Source organism: Vombatus ursinus, unplaced genomic scaffold, assembly GCF_900497805.2.
Source record: "Vombatus ursinus unplaced genomic scaffold, bare-nosed wombat genome assembly UNPS02014872.1, whole genome shotgun sequence".
NCBI classification, from domain to species: Eukaryota; Metazoa; Chordata; class Mammalia; order Diprotodontia; family Vombatidae; genus Vombatus; species Vombatus ursinus.
The window spans coordinates 6,681,799-6,699,471 of record NW_020954650.1 but is presented as its reverse complement, the minus strand read 5'-3'; the positions used below and the strand labels follow the sequence as shown (position 1 = coordinate 6,699,471).

General features: G+C 37.3%; 1 protein-coding gene across 1 annotated transcript in view; it reads right to left on the bottom strand.

Moving 5' to 3' along the window:
* Positions 1-17,673, bottom strand: part of MXRA5 (matrix remodeling associated 5) — a 38,294-nt gene that overhangs the window by 3,279 nt on the left and 17,342 nt on the right. The window contains exons 5-6 of the mRNA XM_027842432.1: positions 11,634-16,757; positions 7,176-8,076 (exon numbers count right to left, since the gene is read on the bottom strand). Coding sequence (XP_027698233.1) covers positions 7,176-8,076; positions 11,634-16,757 — 6,025 coding nt within the window. The remainder of the gene's footprint in view (positions 1-7,175; positions 8,077-11,633; positions 16,758-17,673) is intronic.

The following is a 17,673-nucleotide window of genomic DNA, read 5'->3' as shown; positions in this document are numbered from 1 at the left end:
GATTTACTGCACAAGAGACCTCCGTGGTCTGTTGTGAACTTGAACTGACCCAACCATTCATTCAAGAATTTGAGATTTAGTCAAAGATATTAGCTCCTCTAGTACAAGTGTTTCTTTGGCACATGACTTACTTGAGCATTAATATCTAAAGAAATGCCACAATGAATCTAAATTAACCTTAAGGAAATTGAAGTTTATTTTTCTTATTTCTAGAGGAAAAGATTATTTTTTCATTATTTTCACTCAAGATGACTGTGTTTTTGATACATCTCATAATGTTAAAAACAGCATGGCAGCAGCTGTAATTTTAATCATATAAAAATACTCCTATACAGAGTCTTGTGGCTAAATTAGGCTTCCTCAGCACCTGGCAGAAGGAAACTTCCATAGGTGATGGTAACTAGAGCTGGCTGACACTTGCCAACTAAAACCTCAACTCTGGCATTAGTTTGTCTTCAACTTGGAATGACAGAAAGTGACCATGTGCCACGTTTCCTCTAGGTAAAAATTTACAAAATGGATTTCTGTTAAAGTCATGTCATCACTATAATCATCACTGGAAAATATTTTAGTATGTTAATATGGTTCTTATAAACACCAACATGCAGGTGACTAATTCAGAACTGTTTTTGACATTCAACAGTCTACAAAATCTAAGGCAGTTTTTAGTGAAAATTTAACTTCACAAGTATCCAGATTAAGACTCAACCAACCAACCAACAAGTATTTATTAAATATCTACTGTATTCCAGGCAGAGAATTACCAAAACATAGAATCTTATGGTTGAAAGAGACCTCAGGGAGTCATCCAGCACAATGGTACCTCAATAGGCAGTCCCTTTTTACAACCTCTTAGGAAAGTGGTCACCCTGCATCCAAATGGAAAATTGAAGCAAAAGCAACATCACTGCCACTTTGGGAAAGCTGTAACTAATGAGAAATTTGCCCCACTGTTACTTCTACTCATTGCCCCAGCTCTACCTAACAGAACAACGCTAATCCTACAGCCACTTTATATCCCTTCAAATACTTCCTTGCTCTCCAATTTCTTCTTTCCTCTAGCTCTAGCTTAGTAAATATTTTAAAAACACCTTTGATTCAGAGGACTTAAAATGCTGAATAGGCATAATAAGCCATGGATATTATTAATCATCAATATATATTCAACCACACCTTAGGCCTACTACATTTGGAAGAGATAATCAGAACCATAAGAAAGCATATGAATATTAAAGGATAATTTCAAAATAATAGTTTCTTTTTATAATAATTTATTATAGATGTACCATTAAACATCAATACCAGCAATTATACTTAATTTGCAATAATTTACATTCAAAAAGAATGAATGTCACCAATAAAATGCTCACTAGTTCTGGTATCAGAGATCCCAAGTTCAAATTCTACCTCTGACATATATGAATCCTTGGGCAAGTCACTAAACCTCTGAGATTCTAATTTCTTGTCTGTATAATAAGAGGGTGAAGGTTCATTCCAGCTCTAAAACTAAGATCCTATAACTTTTCATCAGAATTCTTTACCCCTTGGTTTCAATTAACTTTTCCTTGTATGTATATATGTGCGTGTTTTATGCAGTTGTAATTTCTATATACTTGGATCGCCTAATTCTATTTTTATTCACACTGTTTTATTTCATAAAACTTTTTCATATTTATTTATATACCTCACATTTGTTGCTCTTAAATACATTCCAGTTTTCCATCACATCATGAAGGTTCTGAGAACTTGGCAGTGGAAATCCACATTGAAAGCCTTATAAGACTGACAGAATAGCAAGTGATTATACAGAGGACTGTTGTCCAAAACCCAGACTAATTAAATGGGGAAAGACTGATCCTCAAAGTATGACCCTCAGATGATGAATAGTTTTGGCCACAATGTCTTCTAAAAGATATAGATGAGTTCAGGATCTGTATCTGTGACATTGCCAATATTGACAAAATCACATATTTTGAAGTGCTGAAGTATAATCATGATATTTAGAATGTCCTCAGAGATTTTGTTCTAGACACATTCTAAAGAATATCACTTATGAGTGATGTCAGGGATCAAAGAATACTTCAATATCATGTTGAGGACTCAGCTGCTTTACAAATTCGAGAGGCCACACTATGCCGAGATCCTCAACCAATCACTGTGACGCACCAATATTGCAGGTCTATGGAGTGCCGCACCTGCTGAGGTTATTTGTGAGAATTGGAGCAATGCTGGCCTATACACCCCTCAATGAGAAGAGTTTGGCTTTATTGTTAAACTATTTGCATGATTTCTTAAAATATTTGGTGAAGAATTCTTTAGCACTATTTAGTGCCAGTGACTATGAGGTTGCCCCTCCTGGATATCATCAGAAAGCTGTCTAAGGAGTCACATGCTTTTTGTTCTCTTTGGGTCTCTGTTAAGCTATCTGTATGTTCTATTCATTCCTTTCTTGCACAGATATCGTACTTTAAATTTGTGTTTATGTAAAACAGAACTGATGTTTAAATAGTCTGTTTTGTTTGAGGTAGAAAGTGCAAAACGGGGTGCTTCAGCCCTTCCTTCCCTTTCAGAGTTGTTACCAGCATGTGCAAGAAGGGACACAGAGAGTGATATGCTGTATATAGGATGTTTCAGTGTATATTTGGCAAAGCTGCTTGATTTCTGGTGGTTTCATTCCTTTGACACTGAGCACTTTGATGATCCCTGTGAATGTTAAGTGACAAAACACTCTGATTCCTAGTATCAAACGTTTAATTCATATATAGCCCTTAACTCAGTCATTTGTGCTCATCTTTCTTCGTAGTGCTTGTGGTAAACATACTGTTCCTCAAAACTTTTTCTCCTTGCCCACATCATTGAAGAATGGTGATTTTTGTCACCAAATTTTGATTCTAATGCACGTTCTAACAGTAGAAAAAAGCATTATTGTGTATTTATGGTTTTCTGGGAAAGTTGATCTTTTAGGAGCTGTTTTACAAGTCTTGGAAATAATTTTTTTTATTAAAAAAAAAGAGTATCACTCATGTCTTCAGTGAGAGATAGAGTGGCATCACAAAGAGAGATTTGGGGCCTGGAAGACTTGGGTTCCAGTTCTTTCTCTAGTAATTACAGGTCTTATGATCTTAGGAAAGCAACTAAAACTCTCAATTCTTTCAAGAAATTTTCTAAGACTAAAAGTTTCAGAGAAAATGCCTATTTGCATTTGCAGAAGGAGTTGACTCATTGGGATTTCCCTATACCAAGGGTGGGGAACCTGCAGCCTCAAGGTCACATGTGGCCCTTCTACTGAACCTAAACTTCACAGAACAAATCCTTTTATTAAGGGGATTTGTTCTGTGAGGTGTGGATTGGAATTACAGGTCTAGTCCTAGTCCCAAGCTTGATGTGTCTAAAGTTTTTTTTTTCTTTTTCCAATTACATCATTGTTCTAAAATGAGAACGAGATTCTATATGGGATTGAATTCAAACTATGGTCATTGATCATAGAAACAACTTTTTACCCATCTTGTTTAAAGAAATTGGTCCTAATTAACATTATGTTAATGAAACTAGTTAGATAAAGATACAGTTTAGTAGGGAAATCAATCAATCAATTAACAAATATTTACCAAACGTATGCTATGTGCCAGGTACCATGCTGAGCACAAGGGAATTCAACAACAACAACAACAACAACAACAACAACAACAAAATGAAGCAATCCTTGCTTTCAAGACTTGGGAAAATTAGGAATTTGTGAGGAAATTAAATGGGAAGAAAATGGCCTAATTTTAATTGCTAAGGGGATATTTTTTTCTTTTAAATAAACAGAATGAATAATTAGAAAAAAATAAATATGGATAGTTACATTAATTTTTTTAAAATGTATCACAAGGCAATATGGTAAGAAGTAGAAGAACATACTGGGGAAATATTTATGGCAAATGCAACAAATAAAACTTGATAAAACATAAACAGCTGGTAAAAATGTACAAATGTCATTCTCAGCCCTGAGTAGATAAATGGTCAAAGGAGAGTAACAGATAATTTTCAAAGGAGGATACAAATGATTAACAATCTCTTGAGAAATGGTCAAACTCACTAATAACTTATTGTAACCTCACTAATTATATATGTAATTAAACATATCAGTATATGTTTTATTTTTGCATTTATACATATGTAAATGCATACACATATGTATTTCCTGGTAAAGCAGGACCAAATCTGAAATTCATCAATGAAGGGAGCTCTTGGTTTAAAAAAAAAAAAATCTTTTAACAATGAAGATCAGTCAGTAAATTTCCAACGTGTAGCCTCAGTTGCCTGGAGCATTGAGAGATTAAGTGACACAGGGCCAATATGTTTCAGAAACAGAAGTTGGACCTAGGGCTTACTGACTCACAGGCTATTTCTTTATCTAGCATGACCTCCATGAATAATTAATTAACATATAAATTAAATTAAAACAGATTTGAGGTGCTACCTCATACCCATAAAATTGGCAAAAAAATAATTAACAACATCAAAAAAAAGTGCTATCAAGGTTAAGATGAAACAGATACACTCATTTGTTGCTTGTAAAATTCAAACCAGGAGAATCTTTCTAGAAGGCAATTTTGGAGTACACAGTAAAGGTTACCAAAATAACCATATCCTTTGACTTAATAATTCCATTGTTATTTCAAGTGCTTTAACAAGAAAAAAATTAAAAGGTTCTATCTGTTCAAGGATTTTTATAGTGGCATCATTTATCATAGTGAAAAACAAACACAAACAAACAGAAAAAATGGAAAGAAATCAAATGTTCAAAATAAAGGAATAGTTAAATAAATTGTTAAATAAATTGGGCTGGAATACCAGAATGTATTTAAGCATGATAAGTATGAGGCAAGTATGAGGAAAAGTTTTATGAAAAAAAAGTAATGTGAATAAAAATAGAACTAGGAGATCTGAATATATAGAAATCATCATATAAAATAGTCACATATATACATATAAGGAAAAGTGAATTGAAACAAATGGGCAAAGAATTCTAATGGGAATGAAAAGTTACACGATATTAGTTTGGGGCTGGAATGCACCTTCACATCCTCATTATACAGACAAGAAATTTGAATCTCGGAGGTTTAGTGACTTGCCCAAGGATCCATATGTGTCAGAGGTGAAATTTGAACTTAGGACCTCTGATCCCAGAACCAATGTGCATGTTATTGGTGACATTCATTCTTTTTGAATGTAAATTGTTGCAAATTAAGTACAATAGCTTATACTGATGTTTAATGGTACATCTATAATAAATCATTATAAAAAACTATTTCTTTGGGGGAAAAGGAAGCTCTACCTTAAAAAATGTTTTAAAGGTTTCTTTGATTCAGAAATGATGAAATGAAATGACATGATGAGTAAGCACAATAAGCCAAGGATATCATTAATCATCAAGATGTATTCAGCTGCACTGAAAATCACACACCTTAGGCCTACTACAGTTGGAAACAATGATCACACTTACAACCATAACAAAGCATATGAACATTAAAAGATAATTTTTAAAAAGTGTTCAGTTACATGTTAAAATGAATTGCATGGTCTCACATTTTCCTGTTGGAATGCCAATTGATTGTGCCAAAGCCAACTGAATAGCTATGATGCTATCTCCTTTAAAAGTCTACCAAATAGTAGTGTGTATATTCAGTTAGAACATTTGGAGAGGGGTGTGGAGTAGATTTATATGGACTGCAGGCTGAAATTCTAAGTTGATTGGGATTAAAAAGGATATTCCAGATGTACAAATGTTTAAGGAATATTAGAAAGTTGTGTGAGGATACATCTCCTTCATAGAAAATAACCAAGAGAGGTTAAACACAGTAGAAAGACATTCCATGTGTAAACTGATACTCTGTAACTTTCCCACTATGTAGATGTTTCCTAGGGGATGATCCCTGGGCCCTAGTGGAAAGGTTGTGAGGTTCCCTAGTGCAAGCCAGATTATACCACAAAATGGCTCACATAAACCAGACTTCTCCATAGAGGTGGAGGCGAGTAAGAGGGTGAGTCTGGTTGTATTAAATGCAATTAGCATTTACTTAGCACTTACTGTGTTACTATGTTCAAGGCCCTGGGCTAGAGAAGAGAGGACAATGCTTTTAATGTGTGACATTTTAGAGGAAAAGCAATAGTGTAACCATAGCCTTTTTTTTGTTTGTTTTTGAATACTTCAACATCCTGTGTATTTTGAAACAACAAAATCTCATGGTTCTTTCTTACCACTCAGTGGAAACATTTATGTGAAAATGAAAAAAAAAAAGTCTCCCAATAAGGTTAATATAAATAATGCTTGTGAGGCATTTCATTTTAAATTGAATTTTGCACATCTGTTATTTCAGTGATAAAGAGAAAATTGATGAACAGACCTCTAACAAAAGTTTCCAATCATTCTTGTTTGTGGGTTTTTTTGGGGTTTTTGTTTTATTTTGTTTTTGTGAAGGTATCAGGGTTAAGTGACTTGCCCAGGGCCACACAGCTAGTAAATGACAAGTGTCTGAGGCCAGATTTGACCTCAGGTCCTCCTGACTCCAGGGCTGGTGCTCTCTCCACTGTACTACCTAGCTGCCCCTCCAATCATTCATTAAAAAAATAAAATAAAAGAGACAATATTTTCCCCAACAATATTCTTAGTATAAATAATTCATACCATATATATTAGGTCAGAGGGCAGTGAATGAGATTCCTTTGTAGAGAATGTCTGTGATTTTTTACATAGAGTTACTTTAAGGTGTATTTAAACTCAATAATGATAATAGCTAGCATATATGTAGTGCTTTAAGGTTTACAAAGTTCTTTGTAAGTAGTATTCTTATTTTAACTTCACAACAACCCTGTGAGGTAGATATTATTATAAATCCCTAGTTTGCAAATGAAGAAAGAGGCAAACAGAAGTTAAGTGACCTCCCCAGGGTCATATAGCTAATAAGTATTTAAGTCCAGATTTGAACTAGTCTTCCTGACTCCAGGCCCAGTGCTGCATCCACTGTGCTATTTAGCTGCCAATAAACCCCATTATGTCCTTTTCAGAGGGACACTGCCAATGTATCTGGAAGGGAAAACCTCCATAGAAGTTTGTGTATTCTCCTTAAGAGGGATAATTAGGCTATCATTTGCATAGAATTAAGTGGCAGACTGGATCTATCATTTACCTGAAAAGTGAATCAATCATCCTCTTAGAAGGCAGTCTCCAGAGGATCCTTGGCCATGGATCTCCTGAGGCACTGCAGTTCAGGCGCAGGGTTCCACCATAAGTAATATCTGTCTTATGAGGGGAGCTTCCAGTGATCTTGGCATTGGCAGAAGTCTTTTGCACACTGAGATGAACCGTCCTCCTGGCTGACCCAACCATGTTAACTGCCACACATTCATAGTTTCCACTGTCTTTGGGAGAGATGTTGCGGATGTAAAGTGTCCCATTTGGGAAGACGAACAAATTCCCATTGATGAATTGGGAAGGACGGATTTGAGTGCCATCAAATATCACCCAGCGGATACTAGGGAAAGGAGCTGCTTTGGCAGTGCAGTGAATGTGAATACTGAGCCCAGGAGGCAGTGAGATGTTTTCCTGCCTCTCTTGGTGAATGATGGGAGGTAGAGCTACAACATGTAGGCGGATAGCCAGGCTATCTGCCCCAGCAGTGTTACTTGCTATGCACTTGTAAACTCCTCTGTCTGAAAAGGCAGCCTCCTTAATGGTTAGGGTACGGTTCTTGTGAAGCATAATTCTAGCCTCAGCAGTTGATACACTCCTCCATACTTTTCTATCTGGAAAAATCCAAGAAATTTGTGGGGGTGGTGTTCCTTTGGCCAGGCATTCCATTGCAATTGTGTCTCCAAGGTAAACTGTAACATCCTGATAGTGGGAAGCTAATATTTGGGGCTGCTGAGCTGTCACCAATAATGTGACAATCATTTTGTCTACACCATGAAGGTTCTTTGCAGTGCACATGTATTGACCTCGATCTTGGAGCTGGACATTCCTAATAATGAATGTACCATTTTTAAATACTTCAAACCGTTGTGTCCTTGTGTTGGGTGTCATAAGAGCTCCTGGGAGGGTTATTTTAAAAAAGAAGAAAAGAAAAAGAAAAGAAGAAAATTAGCTAGGTATAAAAATATTTCCATCAAAATAACTACCAATTATTATTGTCCAATCTGTCTCCTTCTTCTCATGGTAATAACATATTTATGCAGTTCTTTGGCTTTACAAAGAAAATTCTTCACAAAACTGCCTGAGATAAATAGTAAAAATATTATTAACCTCATTTTATAAATGAGTAAACCAAGTCTCAGAGAATTTAAGTGATTTGCCCACAATCATGTAGCTCTAAAACACTTAGTAGTGGCAATGGAACTAAGTGGTAGATCCAGCTGTGCCTTGCTAGTTGGAGTTAGAACTTGAATCTAGATCTTTGCACCAGACTCTGTTGCCTCTCAGTTCAGGAGAGTTGAAGCAAAATGGACTCCACTTAAAGTCAAAGGACCTTGGGCCAAATCTAATGTACCTTGTGTGAGTCACCTCCCTGGGCTTTAATTTCTTCATCTAGAAACTGATGAAAATACTGCTTTCATTATTTAATTTGTGAGGCAAAATGAGGATGGGGCAGGGTAGGGTTTGGAGAGGTACAGTCAGCTCTTATTGCCTCTTAAGAACCAACTTCTAAATTTCTAATTTCTAAATTTCAAATGTGAGCATTTATATCTCAGAAATTGGTAAATGCTACATATATCAAGGCTGAGATTGTTATTTTGTTGATTGTCAAGATCACAAATGAGCAATTTAAGATGAGAGGGCCAACTGCCTCCTGCCTCTTGAGCTAAGGATTTTTTTTCTTTTTACATTTCAAAATACAATAAAATATTATTTTAAAATTGCAAAAAAAATCATTAGCTTGTAGGCCATACAAAAACAAGAGACAGTAGAATTTGGCATACAAATTGTGGTTATGATCACTGGTCTAGACTTAAGAAAGTGATGGAGAAAACGTTGATAATGCACATTAAACTTACAAGTGTATTGTGAGTATATTCAATTTTAGGAGTGTTGCTTGTCAAATATTTAGTAGCACACTCTTGCTTTCACTAGATGATTTAGGTCCCTGATAGTTCCACAACCTAAGATCTCATATAGAAGAAAGGAAATCCTAGTGCCACACTCTCTATTATCCCTTTGCATTTATTTTCTTCTCTTTGAATTAGGAGATATGCCTTGACTGGAGCCAAAGATACTTATGATAAATAACAGATTTTGCACAGTTAACAGTCACATAACATTTTTACATCAAAGCCTTGTTATTTTATCAATGTTGGATGCAGATTTTTAACTCATCTATAATTCAGTAGGTAAGTCATAGAGAGATACTTGAAGTGCGTAGAGGTTAAGTCACTTGTCCATCATCACACAGCTAGCATCAGAGACAGAATTTGAACCCTAGTCTTCTTCCTAACTCCAAGTTCATCATGCTATCCAATATGACATCCTATTTCCGTAGAGTAAAAATGGCTCTACACAGTTGGTCTATAAGTTCCAGAGCAATACCCACTTACTTCTGTATAAGCCCAGATTTATTAAAGATGCATGGCCACCACCCATCCTTCTTCATGAAAAAATTTTCATGTTTTCTCATTTTTGAGACTAGAGATTAGCACAATGGAGGAGCAGAGACATTTCCCTTCACTCATATGTGTAGTACATACACATGTGTGTATGTGAATGGTAAGGATGAAATGGTAATGGTGAAAAATTATTGTCACTGGAAATACATGTTGAGCATGATGATGTTGGGTTAAAGGCATCAATCATATTTCTTTGCCCTATAGTGAAATGCTGTATGATTAGGTTCTCCACTGATCAAAAGCCCATGGGGTAGCCAAAAACCTCACTATTCCAGTGTACCAAACTAGTCCAAGAAGAGGAACTTAGAAGAAGACAAATAAAAGGAAGAGCATTTTAATAATTAAATTCATCTAATAATGGATTCAATGGAGTTCAGAACTGGACTCTGACACTTACTAGCTGCATGACCCTAGGCAAGTCCCTTAACCCTGTTTGTCTCATCTCTTCACCTGTAAAAAGAACTGGAGAAGGAAATGACAAACCACTCCAATATCTTTGCCAAGAAAACCCCAAAATGGGGTCATGAAGAGTTGAATGCAGCTGAAATGACTGAACAAAAACATGTATGTATGTGTGTATAACATATATACAACATACATATATGTATAGATATGTATGCATATATACATATGTTTATGTATAGGTGTACATTACTGTGAAAATAGAACTAAATATTTTATCCAGTGTGAAATACTAAATGATCAAGCCTTGGCCTCTATAATTTACTTGAATTGAGGAAACATTCAAACAATCAAATATTCACTCTTCACAAGATTTCCCTCCCACACCTTCTCTCATTAAATCCTCCTACTTCCCCTCCCTTCTCCTTCTCTCAGCTGAGGACGTTACATCTCACTTTACAGACAAAATCATGCAATTCTATGCTGCTTCCTTCTTTACTACTTCTCTTCACCTCAAAACCTCTCATATTATCCCCTATTCTCTCCACCTTCCCCTAGTATCTGATAATGAGTTGGCCCTTTTTCTTGCCAAGACCAACCTTTCTTCATGTGCACTTGACCTAATCACTTTCCAATCTTCTACAGCAGATTGGGGCTTTAATCATTTCCCCCTTTTCACTAATTTTTAACCTGTCTCTATCTACTTGTTCCTTTTGTACTACCTCCAAATATTCCTTAAAAACAAAACAAAACCAAACAAAAAACTTCACTAGATCCTATAATTCCTTAAATCTATCATAATCTATTTCTCTTTCCCCACTTTAGCCACATTCCTGGGGGGAAGGGAACTATCTACATCCGTTGCCTCCACCTCTCCATTCACTTACTGAGTGACCCTTTGGAGTCTGGCTTCTGACCTCACCACTTGACTAAAACTGTTTTTTCTAATGTTGTCAATGATCTCTTAATTTCCAAATTAGAGGGTTTTTTTTTTTTTTTTGGTCTTCATTCTTCTTGATCTATCTAATACATTTGGCACTGTTGACACTCTTTCCTATAGGAATCACTGAAACTTCTGAGGCTTCAGTTTCCTTGACTGTGAAATTAGGAAGAGACTGGAATAGATGGTCTCTATGGTTCTGTCTCCACATTAATCCTAAGAGTCTTACTTCTGGCATATCCTTGGGGAACTAAGAGTCATTTCCATGTTGCAATGACACATGGGGGTAAGATTTTAGTAGAAGAAGTTTTACAACACTTAGTAGAAAAGGGGACATCCTATCTGGAATAGTTCTAGCATTAGGAGGTTATTTGTCCAAAGTATTCTTGGTAAACCACATCTCTTCCATGGCTACACTAATTTTCTTCTCCTTCTTAGAGGGTATGAATTGTCAATGAGATCCCTTCTGAGACCCCAGACTCATGGGATGTCTAGAGAGTGAGTTATCTGATCTCCCCAATCTAGCCTAACCATTTCTTTTCCTGAACAGGCCTGGGTATTTTTATTTTACAGGATCCTCTCTAATTAGCTCCCTTTGTGCTACATCCATTATTACAGCTGGTTGAATTTAAATACTTCAATATCTTACCTGTAGAAACCTTTGTCCAAGTAACAAAAGGCTTGGGCTCTCCAGTTGCATCACATGGAAGGACAACATCTGTTTCAGCAATGATGGATAAGGTGTGAGGGGACTTGGTAATGATGTGGGGCTTCTCTCCAAGTGCCCACAAACTAGGAGCAGGAGGTCCTCCACTGAATGTGATTTTAGAATTACTATGATGGACATTTCTGTAGGAATGAATGGTAGATGCTGTATGAGGAATGGTCCTCCGAGTAGGAAACACTGGAGCAGTATTTTTTAAATTAATCAAAGGTGGTGATCTAGTACTAGGACCATGGAATATTGAAGGTGCTCCAGGAATACCTATGACATTGTGGATGGTACCCTGCGTTGTAATCTGACTGTATAGGCCTGGTGTTATTTGTTTCTCTCTTGTACTCACTGAGACTGGCAGGACAGTTGCTGGTGGCTTAGGAGTGATTCTGACTTGTGGGAATATAGGAGTCCTATTAAACAGAAAAGGAAATCTTCCATTTGCTGTGTAGGGGATTCTAGGACTTGGCATCTTTGTAGCTGAGCCTTTTTGTTCAGGAATGTAATTATTTCCAAACACTTTGGGGTTGGCATTAAACTGGTTGGTCCCTGGATGACTGGGTCTACTAGGAATGATTGGATTGGGCCTCTGCAATGGGATTGTCATTGTGGTTGTTGTAACTGTCGTCATTCCAGGGAGTCTTTTCTCTGGACTATTCTGTGAAGGGTATGATGTTATCTCTGGTTTGTTAGTAAAAGGAAGAGGTGGCTGGAAAGTTATAAAATGTTGAGATGAGCCTTGTGTTGTTACATGTGATGGCCTTACAGTCATTCTTGGCAGCTCATGCTTTTCAGGCACTATGGCAGGTCGCTGGTGGAAAACAGGCATCCTCCCTGGATGATAGGGAGGATCTGAACCCTGGAGTAAGCGGTTGTTGGAACTACTGCCCTGTATTTCCTTGAACTGATCCTGTTTGGAAGGCAAATTTATTCTATTTTGGTTAAAATTGGGTGTGGGAAATTCATTAGGATTGAAAATTAACTTTGTTTTCTGATCATCTATTTCAGATGTTTTGCTTTGTGGTGTCCCTACGTGATTAAATATGATGTTTTCTTTGGACTCCATCAGTATTTGGGTGGTTGTACTAGAAGTGCTTGAAAAATGTAATGATGGTATTGTGGTAGATTCCATAAAAGGTACCAAGGCAATTGGAGATGGCATCTTTTCCACTGGAGATGGAGATGGTGGAATAATGGATATCACCTCCTTAGATGGTTTAGGTGTGACACCATGATTGTCTGATCTTATGGAATGGGTAACAGCTAATACCCTCTTCTTAGAATCTTGTCCAACAGGACTTCCTTGGACTGTGCTTTCTACTTGACTTGAAGGATATTCTTTTCTTCTGCTTGAGGGAACAGAGGAAGTATATTTTTCTTCCTGTTGAGAAGGGTCAGGAACTTCAGTAAGTGTTATAAATTTGGAAGGAAAATCTGATCCCTGTGATTCTTTGAAAACTGATGAATCTTTACTAGTTTCTGGAGAGCTAGTTACACCTGGATGTACTACTGGGGGAAGTGTGGTCTGAACTATCCTTTTAGACACCCAGCTTGATGTATTTGAAGACCCCAAACCAAAGGATTCTTTTTGAAATTTTGTAATCTCTGAGTGAACTGAATCAGAGGGTGACACAACACCAGGGAATAATTCACTGGGGGCCACAGTTCTGCTTTCATAGCCATTGATATATGTGACTCCATAATCACTTTCAATTTCTTCATTGTCTGAATCCACATCAAACAAATTCTTATACAAGTATGAAGTTGTTTCTTGTAGTGGATGGTGGGATAAAGGTATTTCTGTAGTGGAAGGAGTTGTAGTGATATACTCTTTTGGTCTTTTCTTATGTGAGGTCTCAGTTGTCAAAGGAGCAGTAGCAAGAAGGCCTATGATTTGCATAGTGGCTGTCATAGGTATAGCGAGTTTACTTGTAGGATAATTAGTTGTTTCTGTTTCAGTATCAAAAGAGGCTACTGTGGTAGTTGTGGCCTGATTTAATTTTGGTCTCTTTGAAACTTTTCTACGTGATGCTCCTTTTGTAACTGTCTCTACGTATTTCTTCCTTTCTAATTGTTTTGGAAGAGTAGTTTTGCTTTCAACCCAAGGAGCAGAAACAAGTGAAATATCTACTTTGTTTGCAATCTTTGGTTCAGTTACAAGAATTGTTGGACTAAATGTTGACTCTGCTGGAGCAAAAGTAGTTGGCGGAATTGGCTTCTTCCGATGAAGTTTGTGAGGTCTTAATCTTTTTCTCCCATTAGGCCTTCTTCGGGGATGTTGTGTTATCAATGAACTAGTGGGAATGATCTTTGAATAGGCAGTTGTAATGGCTGCTGTTGTGGTAAGCTTTTCATCAGTAGTAATAGATGTCATCTGCTCAGGTTCCAAAAGGGGAATAACAGTACTTACCACATTATATGAGAGTTCAGATACTGCTGTGGTGGATACAGCATCTTCTCTAGCCCTCTCAGATATTCTGTTGCTCATAGGCACTTTTTCCAGTTTTTCTCCTTCTTGAGTGGTCTCATACTCCTCATTATTATCCTGGTGAAATGAGGAGTTATCATGAATGTCTGCCCTATTGCCAATTCTTTGAGCTTTCTTGGTTTTTATTTGTGTATGCTGATGTGTTGGGATATTGTGGTCCCCAGAAAGTGTGTCTTCAAATGCCAAGGCTGGAGGATCTAAACCATCTGAGCCATTCTTTGGAACATCAACATCAGCTCGGTCAATTGGAATGAATTGAATGGATGGGGGGTCTTCACCATGGCCTTTGTTGAGCTGTGAATCAGTTTCCAAGCCTGGGTAAAGGTATGTCACAGCCTCAGACTCTGCCAAAATAATGGTATCCAATGGCAGTTCATCCTGATTTGATACCGAACCTGCTGTGAAATCAATATTATCTACTGTAGACCAACTTTCTGTTATTTCCTCATTAGTTGGGTCCTCAGATAAAGCATTCAGGTGTGGTGCAGAATAAGTTGACTTAGAAGGTAAAAAGGTTGTTGGTGTGGGTTCAGTCCATGTAGAGGGAGTTTCTGCAACATATGGAGTTTTAGGAGTTCCCAGAGTCCCATAAGCTATTGATTCTTCCACATAAGCGTGTGTTATTTTTGGTTCAGCAAGAAGTGTTCTGGAATCACTCTGCTCAGTACTGGCTGAAGAAATTGTGACTGAAACCAGTTCATCTTCACTGAAGAGAAATTCAGATGCTGAGGACTCTTCTGTATTAGGTGTTGTCTGCACAGCATGTTTGGAGGGGGGGCTGCTAATAGGAGGTGGAAGGGTAGTTTTCTGTCTCACGGATGAAGCCACTGTTGTTTTAATGATAGAATCAGTATGAGGCACTGCTGTACTCTTGGGAAGATTTTTTCCACGTACCTTGGCCAAAATGTCTGCCCAGTGCTGTGGATTAATCTGTTTGTTTGCCATGTTTATTCTCCTTCGAGATTCAAACACTCTCCGGCCTTCTGCAACATTACTCTCTGGGGCGCTTTCTAAATCTTTCCAATGTTTCATTTTCCTCCTGCCTTTTTTATTTTTTTTATTCTGTGTCCTAGAGACAGCATCATTTCTTGGCTTACTAGATACTTCTTGGTCTTTTGGAGTAAGCATTCTCCTGGCAGAATAATCTGTCTCTTCTATACCTGAACCCCCTTCATCCTCTATTACATTGTCTCTTATTTTGGAAGCAGTCTTAGAACCTAGGCGCTTTCTTAGTTGGCCTCTTTTGGATGACTTGTTTGCTCCTTTCTTATTCACTGTCACCTTAACAAGAAAATGGTCCACTCCTTGCTGATTGATAGCTATACATTTGTAGTAGCCACTGTCACTGCTTTGGCCACTAGGGATAAATAAAGTTCCATTTTCTAACATATAGGCATGTGTGGAGTTAGACAATCCATTCAGTATCGGTTTATTTGGCAGAAGCCAGCTAAGCTCAGCGTCAGGTATTGCTAGGGCATTACAGGGCAACGTGATTGGTTCCTCAGGATTTTTTTCAATTGTTACTATGTGTCTTTTTGTTGGCTGGATGATAGAAGGTTGGACAGAAACCCTGTACATCATTCTGTCCATCTCATCCCTCACTTGAGCAATGCATTGGTACAAACCAGAGTCAGAACGACCCACAGATTTTATGATGAGCTGACCACTGCTAAGGACAGAAAATCTGCTGTCTTGATTATTAAATGGAGCCTTCAACATGGAGCCATCAGGAAGAACCCATAGGAGAACTGGGCTTTCAGAGGCTTTCACATTGCAGCTCAAGTGGCAGACAGACCCTTCAACCACAGTTTGAGCTGTTTTCACTTTTTCACCCTGTTCAATCATTACCCAGGTTTTGCTTCTCTGCTGCCTCAGATCTTTGATTGGAATTATTTGTGAAAACTGGGTATACAATGATAGTAGTACTTTTTTGGCAGTACTCTGGCGCCGATTCAGTTGAATATCTATAGATGGTTGCATCACCCATGATGGTTCAGCAAGAATCTGGGCTTTCACCCCTGTGTAGTAGAGGGCATCATCATTTGTATCTTGCCTGTATTGATAACTGACTTTGGGGTCTTTGCTGAGCATGATCTCCCGTTGTAATGTTACTGGGACCTCACTATAATAAGCTATCAATTTCCACAGTTTCTCATAATTTTCTCGATTCATTGGGCATTGTAATTCCAAGGCAATGGTTGCATTAATATCAATTTCCTGGGGATCACTTTGGTTTAGTTGAATTTTTGAAACATCTGTGGGCTTCTTGATTTCACAAGCCAAGTTCACTGTATTTCCATGCTCATCAGTCATATTTAAAGTGATGTTCCAGGGAGAGAATTGAACCTCTTCCAGAGAGAGAGAGCTGTTGTCCTCCTCCTCATCTTCACTCTCCTCCTCATTGCTACTGCTACTGAAGTTCTGTTTGAGAGGAGACTGTATGACAGGCTTAGTACAAAGAATGTCTTTCAAATTGTGAATCTCCTGCTTGTTCAGCTGCTTGGGACTGGAACACATGGAACACAGCTGGCCACCTTCATATGCTTTGTCCTTTTTACATTTCAAAATCCCTAAAATTAAACAATTGAATCAAATTATTGAACTAAATAATGATAAGCAAATTAATGCACAAAGAATGGTAATTCACATAGCCAGTCCAGTAAGAATGATAATTTACATTTAAATATTAAGTTTTGCAAATCACATTCTGCATTACAGCCTTGTGAGTCAGGTAGTACAAATATTCATATCTCCATTTTAGAGGCTGAGGGAAATGAATCTCTAGGTGATTACCTATGAGTATATGACTAATGAATGTCTAAAGTGAGATTCAGAACAATGATTTCCTAATTTCAAGTCCAGCTAACTACCCACTACCCAGTTAACTATTCACTATGCCTCAATGCCTCTAAGTCTTTCAGTATAAGAATCATCTTCATCTTGGAGGCTACACACAATTTAAAATAAATGTGTGATATATTGGAAAGCATTGCACAGAGCACATATAAGAATTGTATGCATTGAGAAGGCATAAATGGGAATACACATTGATGAGATCATGGATCCAATGAAGAATTAAAGAAATAGGGCAAGAACTGAACTAAGAGACCAAATTACATTACAAATAGCATTGTACTAGACAATATTCAAAGTCATTTTCATCTGTAAAATTCCTTTACTTCCTTTATAATTTTCAACTTGGCTATCAGTGGAAAGGATGGCAATCTACAGAAAGGCTACCGATGGAAAAGTAAAACAGATAATTGAAAAACATGGATAATCCAAAACAAAATTTTGTTAATATTTCAACCTCTGCCTTCACTAAACCTGAAATAGAACAGTCACAAAACTGACAATATATGTTTTCTTATTTTCATTTTTACTTTATGAGCAGTGAAGAGTCTGAAGGATAAGTGACCGAGACGACAAGGGAGAGACCTGAAGCCATTGCATAATCACCAAGTGAAATGATTATTATTGCAGAAT